Source organism: Bufo gargarizans, chromosome 5 (genome assembly GCF_014858855.1).
Source record: "Bufo gargarizans isolate SCDJY-AF-19 chromosome 5, ASM1485885v1, whole genome shotgun sequence".
NCBI lineage: Eukaryota > Metazoa > Chordata > Amphibia > Anura > Bufonidae > Bufo > Bufo gargarizans.
In genome coordinates, this window is record NC_058084.1 from 101,430,405 (window position 1) to 101,448,172 (window position 17,768).

The 17,768-nt window shown below is 42.7% G+C and overlaps 1 protein-coding gene across 1 annotated transcript in view; it reads right to left on the bottom strand.

Annotated features, from left to right (window-relative positions):
* Positions 1-17,768, bottom strand: part of CPA6 (carboxypeptidase A6) — a 297,565-nt gene that overhangs the window by 34,500 nt on the left and 245,297 nt on the right. The window contains exons 3-4 of the mRNA XM_044295393.1: positions 15,983-16,107; positions 12,647-12,761 (exon numbers count right to left, since the gene is read on the bottom strand). Coding sequence (XP_044151328.1) covers positions 12,647-12,761; positions 15,983-16,107 — 240 coding nt within the window. The remainder of the gene's footprint in view (positions 1-12,646; positions 12,762-15,982; positions 16,108-17,768) is intronic.

A 17,768-nucleotide genomic window follows, 5' to 3' on the forward strand; every position in this document is an offset into this window, starting at 1 on the left:
AGGTGTGCACTAAGCGCTCATTACTGACTGACTTTTAGGTATCACGGCTGTTAATACCAAATAGAGCGCGGGGGTGTCTTTACTCTGTAGTTTCACCACTATGCAATGAAACGCCAGCAAATAGAAGGGTGGCATTATCCGGTATTCCCTTCCGGCAACAAACAGGTAGCTACACATTTACGTCCCTAAGGAGAGGCCTAAAGCCTTAGGACACATCAAACTAGTAGTAGTGATCGGTTTCCTCCCACATTTTCATGAGGACTATTTCTCAAATCACACAGATTAGCAGCGGGTTACCCTTACAAAGTGTTAGACCTGCTTGTGACTTTACCACTTGGTCCTGCCTGTGCAGCAACAATACATTACAATATCATACCTAGGCTTTCTAGCTAACACAAGAGAAATACAGGACCAATAATACTTTTAATTTTTCAGAGGCAGTCCGTATGAATAATAAAGCAAAAACGCTAACTATCTGACTAGCAATAGAAAGTCCAGAGTCCATTTAGAGTGCAAAAGAGGTCACATTGTACTCATGAAAGAGTCCATACAATGGGCTAAGGTGCTTGAATGTTGCTGAAACTTTAAAACGTTAGTGCAAAAATATCACAGTAGAAATCACAAAGAGCTCAGTTATACGTTTGAGTCTATTCTTTGGGTGCTTGCTTGTAACGTTGCAAAACGGGAGCATATAATGCAAAAAAGTAATTTGTAATCCACATGAGGTAGTCAAATTATTTGTAATCCACATGGGGTATAGTTGAAGTTTGGAGTCCATGAAGTTCAGGCACAAAAAGGAAGGGAGAAATAAAAAAAGAAAATATCACCACAAAACAAGGGGCAAGTTTCTCAAGATGTGTCCATGTCTTGGCTCCTATTGTCTCTATAATTAAACACTTGTTTCAAAGGATTCCTGATAACGGGCAGTTGGGATACCTTTGTTGGTCCGTTGAGATCTCCACAAGGGCAGTTCCGAGTCTCCGGGGGTAGAAGTAGTGTCCGGGTTTTGTGAAGGAGGATCGGCCACTGGACTTGGCATCAGAACTTGAATTTAAGGCAAAGAGAACCATTGAAGGGGGTCCAGCATGGACGACAACTCTGTTGGAGTCTCGGTCACTTAAGGCAATGGTGGTTCAAGTGATTTATCCACTTCTCTTGGCTGTTCCTGAACAAGTTCCTGCAGGCACTTCTTGAGCCTGTTGCGGTATACTCGCTGAGTACCTTTATCCGCTCTCTGGATCTCATAGACCTTCCATGAGGGGACAGCCACAACTGTGTATGGTTCACATTCCCAGCGACTATCCAGCTTGCTTACTGGGTGATTGTTCCTGAGCCAAACCTTGTCTCCTGGTTGCAAGGGCTCCCCATGTGCATGTTGATCAAAGTCCTGTTTTTGTTATTGTTGAGTTTTCTCTATTTTAGAGTCAACTATTTCTCTGGCATCCTCTAAGCGCTTCTGAGGCTCTTTGACCCACTCAGACTGGGGAAGGAGTGGTTCAGAGTCCGGCACAGGGATGTCAAGGGCAAGGTCTGCAGGTAAGCGACCCTGCCTTCCAAACATGAGGTAGTATGGGGTGTACCCGGTGGAGCAGTGAGTTGTGTTGTTGTACAGGTACATTAATTGAGGCGAAAGCAAAGGCCACTCGGCTTTCTTGTGAGGTGGTACAGCCTTGAGCATATTGATTAGAGTTTGTTTCATCTTTTCGCACAGGCCATTCCCCTGTGGGTGATATGCAGTGTGTGACGCTTTGCGATCCACAGCGATACTAGGAAATCACAAATGCGCCATATTTCTCAATCACAAAGACAAAAGAGCCTTCACTAAGAATCTTCTCTTTCACTAAAGGAGTAACTCACAGATCAGAGGTACAATTAGCACCTTCTTGCCAAAGAATCTTCCTGCCCCATGCCAGGTTGAGTAGCCATCAATCTGGTATTCTCTTGACAGAACCTCATAAAAAACTTCCTTTCTGCAGCCATAGTGTCTCCAATACCAGCAGGGGTCTCACACCTTTAGCCTGGGCAGCGAGCTTCAGAAGAAAAGGACAGATCCTTATCACACAGCTGGTTGGTACAGGAAGGAAGATGACCTGAAAGTCCTCTTCAATCCATAAGCTTCATATTTTTCCCATATTTTCCTAATATTTCATGGGTTATGGAAATGTGAAAGGAACCATCTTTTCCGAGATGGTTTTGGTTCTCCTAACCCACCTTCTAGGAAACCCGCGGACAAATCAGAGATTCCCGCTCTGAGATATAAAGGTTCTCAGGCACCCTGTGTTATCTTTTAGTCGTATTTGTTATCAGATGATGCGTAAAATTGTACTGATTATCAATATCAACTATATTTCTTGATTGGACGTACGGGATATGGAGAAATGGGCAAAGCAAAGATGCTGCCAGGTTTTCTCCCTATGTGGCAAAGGACTGCCCCTGTTCCAATTACACAAGGCTTGACCTGAACGTGTCATAACCACTCCCCGCTTCAGAGTAGGTAAAAACAGTGACACACTGAGGTCCTGCGTCCTTCACCTACCATCTGACGTCGTCTAACATCTCGACCGCCCGCAGGGACATGGGCACCCCACCATCTTGGATTATTCTACAAAGACTTTGGCTATTACTGGACACTACCACGGTAATTCTGAACTTACAGACATTCTATTCCCTTCCACCTCTAACTATTTCTATCCAAACCAATCTGTTCACCTGGCCGGTATATTTATCTGTCAGCTTTAATATATATATTTTTGTGTGTAGTTTTAGAATAAAAACTAACGATTTCATCGTTCCAGTTTTGCCCTTGTTACTTGATGACCTGATCTATGCTAAGAACTCTGTCCTCAGAAGACATCCTACCAAATTGTGTTATTTTTATAAATTGTTAATGTACTAGCTAGGTTGCAAATAACTGTTTCGTCCCTTTAGGATTAGCTAGCCGGGGTCTCTTCGCCCCGATTCAATACGAAGAGTGGTGGCAGCAAATTAATTTGATTTCCAGTGTGAAATCAGTAATTTTATTTTTACCGATTGTACATACAATCGTGATTGCATCCTGTCTGGGCCCACCAACCAATCTTAAACGTCTTCTGTGCTCACAGTGGATTCGCCTCCAGGAGTCTCTAGTGGAGACCTGTATGGCAACTGTGGCATAGTACGACGGGACTGGCGGGTGGTCGTCACACAGTGGTCCTCAGTTTTTTGCAGTTGTACAAGGCACAAAGTTCATAGAACAACTGAGACTCAAATGCTGATACTTGGTCAGTGAGGATCTTGTCAGGACACCCTTATGGCAGAATTAAGCTTTTCCACAGCTGTTAAGTCCTTCATAGATAAAGCCACAATGAACTTGGTGTAGTGGTCTATGATCGTCATAGCATAGCTGTATCCAGGTCTGCTGGGTTCCAGTTTCACGTGGTCGATGTCCACAATTTTCAGTAGAAACGTCACCCGATGGTGGCTTCCGTTTTGTTGGGTTCCAAAGTGACCAGACCTGTTATGGTACATATCGCACGAGATGACAGACAAATCAATGACTAAAGTACGGTACAACCCTGGGAGAGTTTGGTAAGACAAGGAAGGAAGGTTTCTACCGAAACGCGCGTCGGGGTGTGCGGTCCTCCTGTGGAGATACTACTTTAAATTACGGTTTGTGACTTTTTATGCTTACATTGCATCCATTATCATTGTTGAGCCTTTGAAAGGATTTTATCATGTCCTTCTTCCACTTATATGTGGCTTGCACATGCACTTTATCATGATATCTGTTGCACTTTACTAAATAGTTATTTACTCGATTGATGATATATGTACCTGTAGAGCTGCTACTATTTAACTGCTCATTTGTGGTTTGCACTTGCACTTTTTATATATGGCATTTTTTGCCTCCATCGATTAAGATATCCACATTTTTCAGATTTATGCAATAGATTCTTATCCTCAGGCTCCATTTTTTGTCACTTGTCTTACCAAACTCTCCCAGGGTTGTACCGCACTTTAGTCATTGATTTGTCTGTCATCTTGTACTGTTTGTTTTTTAATCATGTATTCCAATAAATATTATTTTTATAGCTTATCAACTCTCAGTGTTCGTTTATAGGTTTTTCTAGTTATTTCTGAGTTAGCTCTTTTTCTGAGGGGCTAATGCCACGTTGCTGCTTTACGCATCCCTTTATGTAACCTATTTTGTACCTGTTATAGTACATGCCCATTACCATCTTGGCAGCTCTCCGGGGCACCAGTATGTGATGAAGATGCTTATAGGTGACTGATGATGGTGATCAAGCGTTCTTCTGAAGAGCATTCTCCGTTGTCACCAGAGGCGAAGTAACTCCGAATCAGCTCTCCGTTGCCGAAATCTCTCTGGTACTCTCCAACTGGTAAAGTAATCCAATGGTTCTCCGATAACTCTACTCTCTGCTTGTAGTTGGAGCCAGAGCTCTTTCTCAACTGGAGGTGAGGGACCACTGGTCCTTGGAGCATTGGAGGCTTTGGAGACCTGGTGCTCAGTGCGTAGAGCTTCCTGCCATGCAAATCGGGAGTAGAACATAGGCATTTCCACATCTTCCCACTGATCGTCTTTGGAAATGAGTTCATTCTGGGCAGGTAGCCTGGATAAGGTGTCAGCATTGTCATTAGCTTTGCCTGTCTGATACTTAATGGCTAAAGTCAAAGTTTGCCAGTCTAGAGGCCCATCTTTGCTCTAGAGCTCTCAGACGCGCAGCGTTCAAATGAGCCAGTGGATTTTTATCGGTATAGACTGTGAAAGGTGTGGCCACTGGATAATCCTTGAACTTCTCAGTTACAGCCCATACCAAGGCCAGGAATTCCAGTTTGAATGAGCTATAATTGTGGTGATTCCATTCCAGTTTTCGTAAAGATCTGCAGCGTAGGCGATGACTCTTTCAGTTTCGGCTTGAGTCTGAGATAATATGGCTCCAAACCCTTTCTTACTGGCGTCTGTATAGGGACTGGATGGCAGGCTATTGTCAGGGTAGCCCAGGACTGGTGATTCAGTGAGTTTTTGTTTTAGTGGTTGGAAAGCGGTCTCTTGCTCTTTATTCCATTCTACTGGTATTTTAGCATTCTGGCCGTCTTTGGGATGACCTTCAAAAGCTCCTGGATGGGCTTTGCGCGAAGTGTGGGATACTTCTCCGATAGTAACTTGCAAATCCGAGGAAGCTCTTGACCTCTTTGCCGGTCTTAGGAGCGGGCCAGCTTTGTACGGCTGCTATCTTATCAGGGTCCGGTTTTACGCCTTCCGCACTCGCAACTAGTCCCAGATATTTCACTTGGGGTTTCAACAAGTGACACTTTGAATGTTTGACTTTCAATCCATGTTGAGCCAGTGTTACAGACGTTCCCATGTTTCCTTGTTTAATAAACAGCAAACTAAGCTGCAAAAAACTGTGTCAGGCAGCTGCTGCCAAGGCCAATAAGATAATGGGTTGCATCAAAAGGGGCATAGATGCCCGTGATAAGAACATAGTCCTTCCACTTTACAAATCTCTAGTCAGACCACACATGGTGTACAGTTCTGGGCTCCTTTGAACAGGGCAGACATAGCAGAGCTGGAGAGGGTCCAGAGGAGGGCAACTAAAGTAATAACTGGAATGGGGCAGATTATTAAAATTAGGGTTATTCACTTTAGAAAAAAGACGACTGAGGGGAGATCTAATTACTATGTATAAATATATCAGTGGTTAGTACAGAGATCTATCCCATTTTCTATTTATCGCCAGAACTGTGACGAGGGGACATCCTCTGTCTCTGAAGGAAAGAAGGTTTGTACACAAACATAGAAGAGGATTCTTTACGGTAAGAGCAGTGAGACTATGGAACTTTCTGCCTGAGGAGGTGGTGATAGTGAGTACAATAAAGGAATTCAAAAGGGGCCTGGATGTATTTCTGGAGTGTAATACAGTCCTGATCAAAAGTTTAAAGGGCTTCTGTCATTCCACTAAACTCTTTTTTTTTTTGGTCTCCCTACAATCCTTATGCTGCGATTTCCTAATATATATAGCTATTACACTGTTTGGTTCAGTAGTTCTATCAAAAAACTGACTTTTATATTATGCAAATTACCTCTCTAGCAGCAGGTAGGGCGGCTACCTGCTGCTAGCAGCCGCATCCTCCATTCATAATGACGCCCCCTCCTCATGTTGATTGACAGGGCCAGCGGACGCGCTCGTCCTCTGACTGGCCCTGTCTTCGTTTTAAATCTCGCGCCGGTCTTCAGTTGGCGCAGGCGCACTCAGAGGAGGACGCTCGCTCAGCCGCTCCATCCTCAGCGCGCCTGTGCCGATGACGTCACATGTACACCCGGCGCAGGCGCACTGAGGATGGAGCGGCCGAGCGAGCGTCCTCCTCTGAGTGCGCCTGCGCCAACTGAAGACCGGCGCGAGATTTAAAACGAAGACAGGGCCAGTCAGAGGACGAGCGCGTCCGCTGGCCCTGTCAATCAACATGAGGAGGGGGCGTCATTATGAATGGAGGATGCGGCTGCTAGCAGCAGGTAGCCGCCCTACCTGCTGCTAGAGAGGTAATTTGCATAATATAAAAGTCAGTTTTTTGATAGAACTACTGAACCAAACAGTGTAATAGCTATATATATTAAGAAATCGCAGCATAAGGATTGTAGGGAGACCAAAAAAAAATAATGAATTTAGTGGAGTGACAGAAGCCCTTTAAGACCACTTGAAAAATGGCAAAAAATCTTATTTAGCATGGCTGTATCTCAACAAGGTTCCAAGTAGAGCTTCAACATGCAACAAATAGAAATGAGAGTGAGACAAAACATTTTTTGAGCATTCAATTTAATGAAAACAACAAATAAACTGAAACAGGCTGTTTTTCAGCTGATCAAAATTTTAGGACCACATGCCTTTAAAAGGCCAAATCTGTGCAAAGATGTGGATTCATTGTCATTTTCTGTCAGGTAGTCACACGTTTTGATGGCAAAGGCAAAAAAACTCTCCCTTTTTGAACGTGGTCGGGTTGTTGAACTGCATAAGCAGGGTCTCTCACAGCGCGCCATTGCTGCTGACGTGGGACGCAGTAAGACAGTCATTTGGAATTTCTTAAATGATCCTGAGGGTTATGGAACAAAAAAGTCAAGTGGAAGACCCCCCAAAAAAATCATCAGCACTGAGCCGGAGGATCCAATTGGCTGTCCGTCAAGACACTCGATGATCCTCGACCCAAATTAAGGCCCTTACTGGTGCTGACTGCAGCCCCATAACCATCAGACGGCATCTGAGACTGAAGGGCTTCAAAAACTAAAAAGTCTTCAAAGACCTCGTCTCCTTGAACGCCACAGAACTGCACGTTTGGATTTTGCAAGAGAGCACCAAACATGGGACATTCAAAGGTGAAAGAAAGTTTTAATCTCTTATGAGAAAAAATGTAACCTTGATGGTCCTGATGGTTTCCAACGTTACTGGCATGACAAGCAGATCCCACCTGAGATGTTTTCTACGCGCCACAGTGGAGGGGGCGCCATAATGGTCTTGGGTGCTTTTTCCTTCAGTGGAACAATGGAGCTTCAGGAAGTGCAGGGGTGTCAAACAGCCACTGGTTATGTCCAGATGTTGCAGAGAGCATTCCTCATGACTGAGGGCCTTCGTCTGTGTGGTAACGACTGGGTTTTTCGACAGGTCAACGATACAGTACACAATGCCCGCAGGACAAGGGACTTCTTCCAGGAGAATAACATCACTCTTTTGGCCCATTCTGTGTGTTCCCCTGATCTAAATCCAATTGAGAACCTTTGGGGATGGATGGCAAGGGAAGTTTACAAAAATGGACAACAGTTCCAGACAGTAGATGGCCTTCATACGGCCGTCTTCAATACTTGGAGAAATGTTCCCACTTACCTCATGGAAACGCTTGCATCAAGCATGCCGAAACAACAAATTTTTGAAGTGATAAACAATAACGGCGGAGCTACTCATTACTGAGTTCATGTTTGGAAGTTGGATTTCTGTTTTTGGGGGGGTTTAGGGTTTCTTTGGAGGTGTGGTCCTAAACTTTTGATCAGCTGAAAAACAGCCTGTTTCAGTTTATTCATTGTTTTCTTTAAATTGAATGCTCAAAAAATGTTTTGTCTCACTCCCATTTCTTCTTGTTGCATGTTGAAGCTCTACTTGAAACCTTGTTAAGACCCAGCCATGCTAAATATGATTTTTTGCCATTTTTCAAGTGGTCTTAAACTTTTGAGCAGGACTGTATTACAGGCTATAGCTACTAGAGAGGGGTCGTTGATCCAGGGAGTTATTCTGATTGCCTGATTGGAGTCAGGAAGGAATTTTAAGTGGGGAAAATTGGCTTCTACCTTTTTTTTTGCCTTCCTCTGGATTAACTTGCAGGATGACAGGCCGAACTGGATAGACAAATGTCTTTTTTTGGCCTTATGTACTATGTTACTATGTTAGGTAACAGGAGATCGGAGAGACTGGCAACTTGTGGGTTAAAACGACAAGTTCACTGTGGATCGTATTGTGTCTGTGTTTTGGTAAATGCCACACCCATTGCTTCAGATGTTGCTTGGTAATTTACCTTTCCCATAAGTAGATGCTTCTCACTTTTGGAGGTGCGGTGTATAGATTTTCTTCATGCCTTCTAACTAGCTGGTTGGTTGTACTCTGTGGTGCTTCTGGAGTTGCCAGTTTTCTACTTTCAGATAAGTCTTGTCTTTTCTTATTGTTTTGTGTTTGTTATGATCCCTGTTGTTGTATCTGGGCCTGAGACAGAGACTTCCATTCGTCCATCTGGGGAGGAATGGGTTGTCTCTGGTCTTAACCTTATTCCAGGGCTTTTTAGGGAAATTAGGGCCAAGGTATACTGCATATGAATATTTCTACCTTCAAGGTATATTCATATTGATAGGTAGTTAGGGCCCAGATTAGGGTTGTTTAGGAGGTGACCTGTTCCGTCCCTAGTTTCCAGGCCCAGTTACTGTTCCCCTTCCCTCCTGTGTTTAGTGTGGAGTTTTTCCCCCACACTGATCGTGACAGCTAGAGTCTGGAATATGGGTTTTGTGTCTAAGGCATCTTTCCATGAGTCTCTGGAATGTCCCAGGGGCGTTTCACAGTCCAAATGGCATGTAGTTGAACTCAAACAGACCCATTGGGGTATTGAAGGCTGTTTTCTCCTCATCTTCGCAATAGGGACTTGCCAATAGCCACTGGTTAGATCGAGGGTTGAGAAATAAGCAGCAGATCCCAGGGCTTCTAGAGACTCTTCAATTCGTGGCAGTGGGTACGCATCTTTGTGCGTCATGTTGTTAATTTTGCTATAATTTTGTTCGTTTGACCATAGTCCAAGGGGTGTTTGCTGAAGACTTGGTGGTGCACCTTGGCTAAGTCCAACACACCTTTGAGTTGTTCGGCAGAGGTGGTGGCATCTCCAATGTGTAGTTCGGCCCACCAAGGCTGCTCAGGCGGATCTTTCACTACTTCCGCTGTTTGAAGCGCTTGTTGTGCAGCAACAGTAGGGGAATCCAGGATGTCTTGTAGACTCACCACTGGATCATATTTCTTTAGTTCCACAGCTTCACCACTTAGATTGATCAAGGGGATGGGTACTCTTCCACGCAACACAGTGACCAGGCTCCTGGTGACTCGCACAAGAGGGTGATCCTGCAATGGTAGGGTCTCCACGAGGGCCTGGTAATCCTGACCTCGGACACCGATGCAAGCTCGGCACCATATCAGGCTCTCTGCTCCAGGTTAAAGTCTAATAGGTTGAGCATCATTTATGCGAACGCAGCAGTTTTCTCCCTGTCGGTTATGAATTTTAGTTGAGCGGTTAGCACTTGGAGGGTCTGGCTGATGACACGTTGAGTCGCATTGGATGCAATTAGTAGAGTTTTCTTCAAGGCTTCTTGCACTTCAGTGTAACAGTTCCCGATTACATTTATCCCAAGGACAACAGGTTCTTCATCATTGTCTGGAACTTGGATCACGACTATTCCGTGGTGTAGGAGTTCGGTATCTTTAATCCGTAAGGTGGGTTCCCAATAACCTAGGACGGGTACCGTTTGGCCGTTATTAGATCTGATGTGGATCCATGATTTCGGGGGTTGTGTCAATTGGGCTCCTTTCCGGCATATTTCGAATGCTGATCGGCGGATGGTAGCCACTTGAGATCCGATGTCAATCAAAGCAGAAAACGTTACCCCGTTAATGCTAACTTCAATCACAGGGTGGCCTCCCACATATCTAGGCATGAAGGCTGGATCTTCGGGACCTAGTATTTTTCCTCCCGAGGGGCGGTCCTTGGCCTCAGGGGATATTCGCTTAACTGCTAGCAATTATCTTCAGTGTGTCCATACTTCTGACCATACCAGCATTTCGGTTTTCCGGTGTGTTGATGCGTCTTATGGGCCGGTGCGTCTTATAGGGCGAAAAATACTGTATATATACAGTTACTAACTGATGTAGCAACGGCTACCACAAGGTCTCTGCCCGGACGAGTAGAGTGTCCGAGAACAGTTTCCCTCTCAGGTATAACCAGAGAACCAAGCAGGTGTGCACTAAGCGCTCATTACTGACTGACTTTTAGGTATCACGGCCGTTAATACCAAATAGAGCGCGGGGGTGTCTTTACTCTGTAGTTTCACCACTATGCAATGAAACGCCAGCAAATAGAAGGGTGGCATTATCCGGTATTCCCTTCCGGGAACAAGGCCTAATTATGCTTTACAGTTTGTCACCTTAATGATTGAAACAGGTAGCTACACATTTAGTAGCACTGCCAAGTCTGCTGCCACCCGCTGGGGAACCAGGTTATTGCATGAACAATACAAATGCTTAAGAAGAAATGCACACTATATATAAAAGTATAAGATGACATGGTTATTGCAGATACAGACAGAAGCAGGGTGTAGGAGTCGTAATGCCACTTGGGGGCATTACATTATGACTCTATGTTGTGCCATTACTAGCTGTAGTCTGTCTGTGCATAGTCTGACACTACCAGCACTGACTGAATAGCGTCAGACTGTGCAGGGACCCCCCCCCCCCCCCAACTGGTAACACCCATCTGGACCTTTATTGCAGGCTACTGGCAATTCATTCAAAAACTTAGCAGGAATAATATAGGAATCGTACAACACCATAGATGCTCCAGAATTGTACAGAATAGATGCTCCAGAATTGTTATTACATGGGAAAAGCAAATAGTTACTAAAATATACATGAAAGATGACAAGTCATCCTTTAGACTGTACACACCATATAAGCTTAACCTCTATCTGTAAAATATTAGATATCTTTTACTTTGAAGTGAAACTGCCATTTTGGTTTATTTTTTTATATAGAGTAGGGACAGGGATGATTAATATTTTGTAATATGATTTATTAGGGAAAGATGTTTCTTTGTACTAGAAAACTGACTGTAAAGAGCAGGGGTCACCTAGCATTTCTGCTGCCTGAGGCGAAAACTGAAACGGCGCCCCCTCCAAAGCTAATTTCTTAACCTTATACCTTTGCTACAATGAGAGCGCTAATTGTCCATGGCCCTTTCTGCTCGCTCCCTCTTTCCCCCTACCTGGTGCTGCCTAAGGCGATTGCCTCTCCTGGCCCCATTGCTGGCGCACCACTCTTCTTAGCAAAGCTCTGAGCATTACTGAGGAAAGCCTGTCTTTAGTTTTCAGTTCCACTAAGCGCTTAAGACGCCTGTGTATAACATACACAGGCTCCCGGCCTGCTTCTTTTCTCTACACCAGTCCCTGGCTATGTACTTGTGTACTATCACTGCCCATTTGACTTTTACACAGGCGTCTTCTGTATTCAGTAGAAGACAGATCTTAGCAATCCTCAGTTATAGTTTAGCTAAGAAGACTCTTTAAAGGGGTTTTACAAGATTTTTATACTGATGACTAGTGTTGAGCAGAGCAAGCTTCGGATGTTTATGTAAAGTCACTTCGTTCAAAATTTCGGAATAATACTGTACTGAGCCAAAGTTAGTTATTCGCGAAGTTGCATTGTTGACATTGTTAAATAACTTCGGGAGTTGATTTTTAAAGTGGAAAACCACTTTAAAACTTGAAACCGAACTCGGCTTCAGTTCTGACTATTACCTCGGAACCAAAGCCAAGTTTCTGTTTCAGTATTATTCCGAAGTTTTGAACAAAGAGTCTTCGGATAAAGCATCCGCAGCTTGCTTCGCTCAGCACTACTGATGACAGTATCTGATCAGTGGAGGTCCAACACCCAGGACCCCCACCGATCAGCTGCTTGAAAAGGCCTCCTCTTAGCTCACAAAGTATAGCACCATACATTATATAGCAGCTGTGCTTGGTATTGCAGCTCCGCTCCACTCACTTCAATGGGGATGAGCTGCACCTAGGCCACGTGACCACCGGTGAACATGATGTCAAATGGCTTAGGCAAAGCCATTTGACATTGCCGGTGCCTTCTCAAACAGCTAATCAGTGGAGGTCCCAGGGGTCAAACCCCCACCAATCAGTTAAAAAATCTCAGAAAACCCCTATAAACTGACAATTACTGTTAAACTAGTAAAGGATATTTTATGTAGATTTTTTGTGTGATATGGACATTAGGATGCAAAATTATTAAACAGTTTCTCAAAAGTAAATCCTGATAATGTACTTTCATAGTTTTCATGCTCTGAAGAAACTTACCTCTTCAAGTGGATGGTAATCTTCATAATCATATTTTGGCAATGATCTACGTTTCCTTTTAGATTTGGAATGATTCTGTTTTTCAATCACATTCTGCAAATCTTGTAATAGAATACTAAAAAAAAATATATATATAAATAAATATTTATGTAGTATATAGTTATACTTAAAGTGTACCCCTTAAGGCATATAAAAATATAAAAAGTCAGTCCATTTGACAATATATTTCATTAAAAAGAACCTACTTTTTTCTACTATTTTTCTGCACACAAAAAAGTAGACATAAAGGAGAGAGATGCAGTTGCAGTTTCTCTTTCTGTATCGGTGAGACTGAATGTTGTACAATGGGAGGGGAGCAGAAGAGAGAAATTGTTCAGGCCTCCCATGAGGATACGGGGAAACATGAAGCTAGCCATACACTTTAGACAGCTTCCGGCTGAATGCTCAGTCAATCGACAGCAGTTTCTCCTGACATCCTCATACACATGCACGCTTAATCCACTGACAGACACCTATAGTGGTGCCTTATCTCCATACAAAAGCATCAGGCATGTTGAAAGCAAACATACCCGATCATTCTTTCTGATGACACCTGCGGCCGATTCTGCTGTTATTGGCAGATTCGGCTGATACTCATCTAATGTGTATGGCGACCTTAATGCAGTCCCTGCATGGTATATATGAGCTGAATGATGTCTATGCCATTGGCTCCAAAGCTTGTCTCTGTGATAATTGATCTGCAAGGCATAGCAATCAATCTGAACGGGATCATCGACTAAATAAACACATTACAATTTTCTCAAGAAATTATAATGTAAAATGCCACACGTTATAATACAGGGTAGAGTCTATTCTGCTGTGTGCAAAGACTTAAAGATAAATCACTATATTTCCACCATCTTTTTTAACATGCTGCTTTCTAATTCAAATAGGTTCTTTGTTTAATTACTCAATGAAAAAGCTGGTCATGTGGGGACACGGGAAATAATGAATCAATTTCATTGCTGTTAATTCAATCTGCTTCTCAGAGAAAGTGTTCTTCATAAACAAGAAACCTTCCCGGGAGTTTAAACGGCCACGTACATGGCACTATAATATTTTTGGTTTATAATCTTTTGAATCATAATTGTATTTTCAAATTTGCAGCTGGAAACAATATATTGTAATAAAATACATTTCATTTCCATGCAGTAATAATGAACGTATATTTTGCAAATTCTGTGCTTGCAATGTGGGAGATTACTAAGAAAAGGCACTAGAATTGTGGTAAAAATTGTACTAAAAATGTAAAGTACATAATTGTACAGAGGGGCGTAAAAAAGGCACAAATGATGGTGCATGCAATATTTGTGCAATCATTTGCTACTTGCCACTTTTCTTAAAGTGTAACCGTCATGTTTTCATAAATTTTTTATTTATTTTTTGCATATGTTACTGCTGTAGCAGCATTATGCATAAAGCAATCTTTAGTTTCTTCACATACCACTGTTTTCCTAGAATTTTTCCCTTAGTTATGGCTGTTTAAACATTTACAGTATGAGGACCTTCTCAAGATGGCTTCTCTGCCAGTTCTCTGAGGCCAAAACTGCTTTCCCTCGCTTCTCATACACACTTGCTGTAGTCAGCAGCTTCCTGCCAGCCAATCAGATTGGATTACTAAGAGACACGCCTCCTTACGCTGAAGCCTAATGCAGCCATGCAGTGTGAAGGACCGCCCCTCCGTCTTTCTGTCTTCTTAGCCAGAGACAGACAAGCCATAGCAACTGTATTTTAAGGGAGCAGTGGAAAGGGACAGAGGACATTAATGAAAGCTGTTATTATGAGGTAATTACAGCTCTAATAAACTAGCAAATAAAAAAATATGACAGTTACACTTTAATCACAAGAAAAGAAGCAGGACTTAGCTGGAGGGGCAGGGCTTAGTGCGCCCCCTTGGCATAATTTATAAATGAAGTGTACTCCAGGCCCCGGCTGACGTAGACTTCTGTTTCTGGCACATGGACTGCCAGAGATGCGCCTAATTTATTAAGAGGCATCTGCCTCTGAATAAATTTGGCACATCTCACTCCAGCGTGGATGGATCAAGACTGGCATATATGAACAACAGTCTTGATAATTGTCCTTCACTGTGTGTTTTAGGCACCCTGTATGTCTCCAAAAGGAGGGCATGGTAAAATAAATCATATTTTACACCAGATGTAGTAATAGTTTGTGCAAAATATTGGTGTAAAGTATGCCAGTAAAGAGATGGTGTAATGAAGATAAAAGTGTCTTAAATGTCTATAGCAGGAATCAGCAACCTCCGTGACGCCAGATGTTCTGAAACTACAACTCCCAGAAGGTTGCTGATCCCTGCTCTAGAGAGTTAGGGAGCAATTTATCTTTTAAGGAGTTTTCTGAGATTTTCTTACCGATGACTTATCCTGTGATTCCCAGCTACTTTATGCAGGCATCACATAGGGAAGCATTAACCTGGTGACTGATTCCATTAGAGAGCTTTTCTTGGACTTAGAAATTGATACCTATTCTCAGGATCTCAGCAATATCAGATCAGTGAGGGCGTGACACTCAACACTTCCACTGATCTGCTGTTTTGGGCACCCACCAGTGCCGGAAACTATACAGTGTATAAAACCAGAAGTAGAAGGTTCTGTATACTGTGTAGTGGCCATGCACGGGTACTGCAGTTCAACTACTTTACCATTCTAGTGAACGGGTCCTGGGCTGCAGTATGCCAGCCCCGGAAACTGCATGATGGATGGAGTCTTCCGTCCACTGTATAATTTCCGCCACCGATGCCATTCCAAAACAGAAGGGTGCTGGACCCTCACCAATATGAAATATTGATGACCTATCCTGACGATACACCATCAATATCTACATCCTTGAAAACTCCTTTAAATTGTTCAATGTACTGATGTCCCAATCTAAAAACTGTCATGTCCAATGAAAAAATATAATATCCTTAGTAAAATCTAGGTCTTATTTCAATGTTTCCTGAGATATTACTGACGAGTGTTCAGCTATTGGACAAGAAAATATTGGTCAGAATTGAGGCAAATCTGGTAGGATAAAACTATATTGTCTTATTTTTTAGATTTATTTTACTTTTATTTCTAATCATTTATTCTTTTTTGACACTTTTTATATATATTTTTGAATCTGCCCCCACTGTTGCCTTTCCTGTCTATTTACTGGGAAGCTAAGCATAGAGGTAAACTTCTGGCTTTGTTACAGTAATAAAAATCTGAATACTGACAGTAAGTAGCAATAGCAGCATCCTAGGTTTAGTCACAATAGGGAACTGTTGGAAATATACAATGCATACCATCTTACCTGTGCTCCACGTTGGCTCGCCTCAGGTATGTTAGCAGAGCCTCAGAACTGGTATTGGATAGGTGAACATCGGTGACGGTGTTATTTAAGATGTTGCCAAAACTGCTGGGCTGCCACAGATCAACCTGCAGTGCAGGAACTAACCTGTAAATGACGCTCATGTAATATATACAACAACACAGACACATACTGTACTGGACTGTACTTCTCCTGTGAAGAACCAGTATCCCTCATGGACTGAACACTGTGCTGGGCATGTGCCAAACATGTTTATGCCCCTTTCCAGAAGTCCTCTATTAATGCATTCTTATCATACTGTACAGAGGTTTATCTTTAGACAATGCCCCGTGTGTTGTGTCAAAATGCAATACAGGCCAAATTCACATGCAACCGATTGGACCCAAAAAAGAATTACTAGCATAAATCTGTCTACTTTTTGGCCAGATACATACAGGTGTATCTTAATAAATTAGAATATAATCAAAAAGTGATACTTATATATAGATTCATTACACACAGAGTGATCTATTTCAAATGTTTATTTGTTTTAATGTTGATGATTGTGGCTTACAGCTAATGAAAACCCAAAAGTCAGAACATTAGATTATTATATAAGACCAATTAAATGAAAAAAAAATTTATACAGAAATGTTGATCTACTGAAAAGTATGTATAGTATACACACTCAATACTTGGTCGGGGCTCCTTTCAGCTTGTGGCACTGCTGAGGTGTTATGGAAGCTTAAGTTGCTTTGAGAGTAGCCTTCAGCTCGTCTGGTGTCCCTTGCTTTCCTCTTGACAGTACCCCATAAATTCTCTACGGGGTTTAGGTCAGGCGAGTTTGCTGGCCAATCAAGTACAGTGATACCGTGGTTATTAAACTAGGTATTGGTACTCTTGACAGTGTGGGCAGGTGCCAAGTCCTCATGGAGAATGAAATCAGCATCTCCATAATGGCCTTTTCTTGACAATCCTTTCAAGGCTGCGGTTATCTCTTTTGCTTGTGCACCTTTTTATAGTACAATTTTTCCTTCCACTCAACTTTCCATTAATATGCTTGGATACAGCACACTGTGAACAGCCACCTTCTTTAGCAATGACCTTTTGTGGCTTACCCTCCTTGTGGAGGGTGTCAATGACTGCCTTCTGGACAACTGTTAAGTCAACAGTCTTCCCCATGATTGTGTAACCTAATGAACCAGATGGAGGGACCATTTAAAGGCTTAGGAAACCTTTGCAGGTATTTTGTGTTGATTTTCTGATTAGAGTGTGACCCCATGAGTCTACAAAATTGAACTTTTTCATAATATTCTAATTCTCTGAGATACTGACCTTTGGGTTTTCATTACCCGTCAGCCATTATCATCAACAGTAATGAACGAAGCGAGCTTTGGATTAATACTGTACGGAGATCCATCTCTGTACAGCAATAGAATGTATAGACTACGATGAGCTGTAGTTAGTTATTCGCGAAGTCACGTGTGACTTCGTTGAAATACTTTGGTAATTGATTTTTAAAGTGGAAACAAAAACTTTAAAACTTGAAACCGGACTCACCTTCTGTTCCAACTGGTACCTTAGAACCGAAGCCGGGTCTGTTTTTTTTTTGCTTACCGATTGAATTTAATGGGTCAGTGGTCCGCTTTGCGAGCAAGAATAGGAAATGTGCTGTCTTTTGTGTAACGGACAAACGGATGCAAAAAGAACACAGATGTCATCTGTATTTTGCAGATCCGCATTTAGCAGACAGCAAAATTCATACAGTCACATGAATGTACCCTTATAG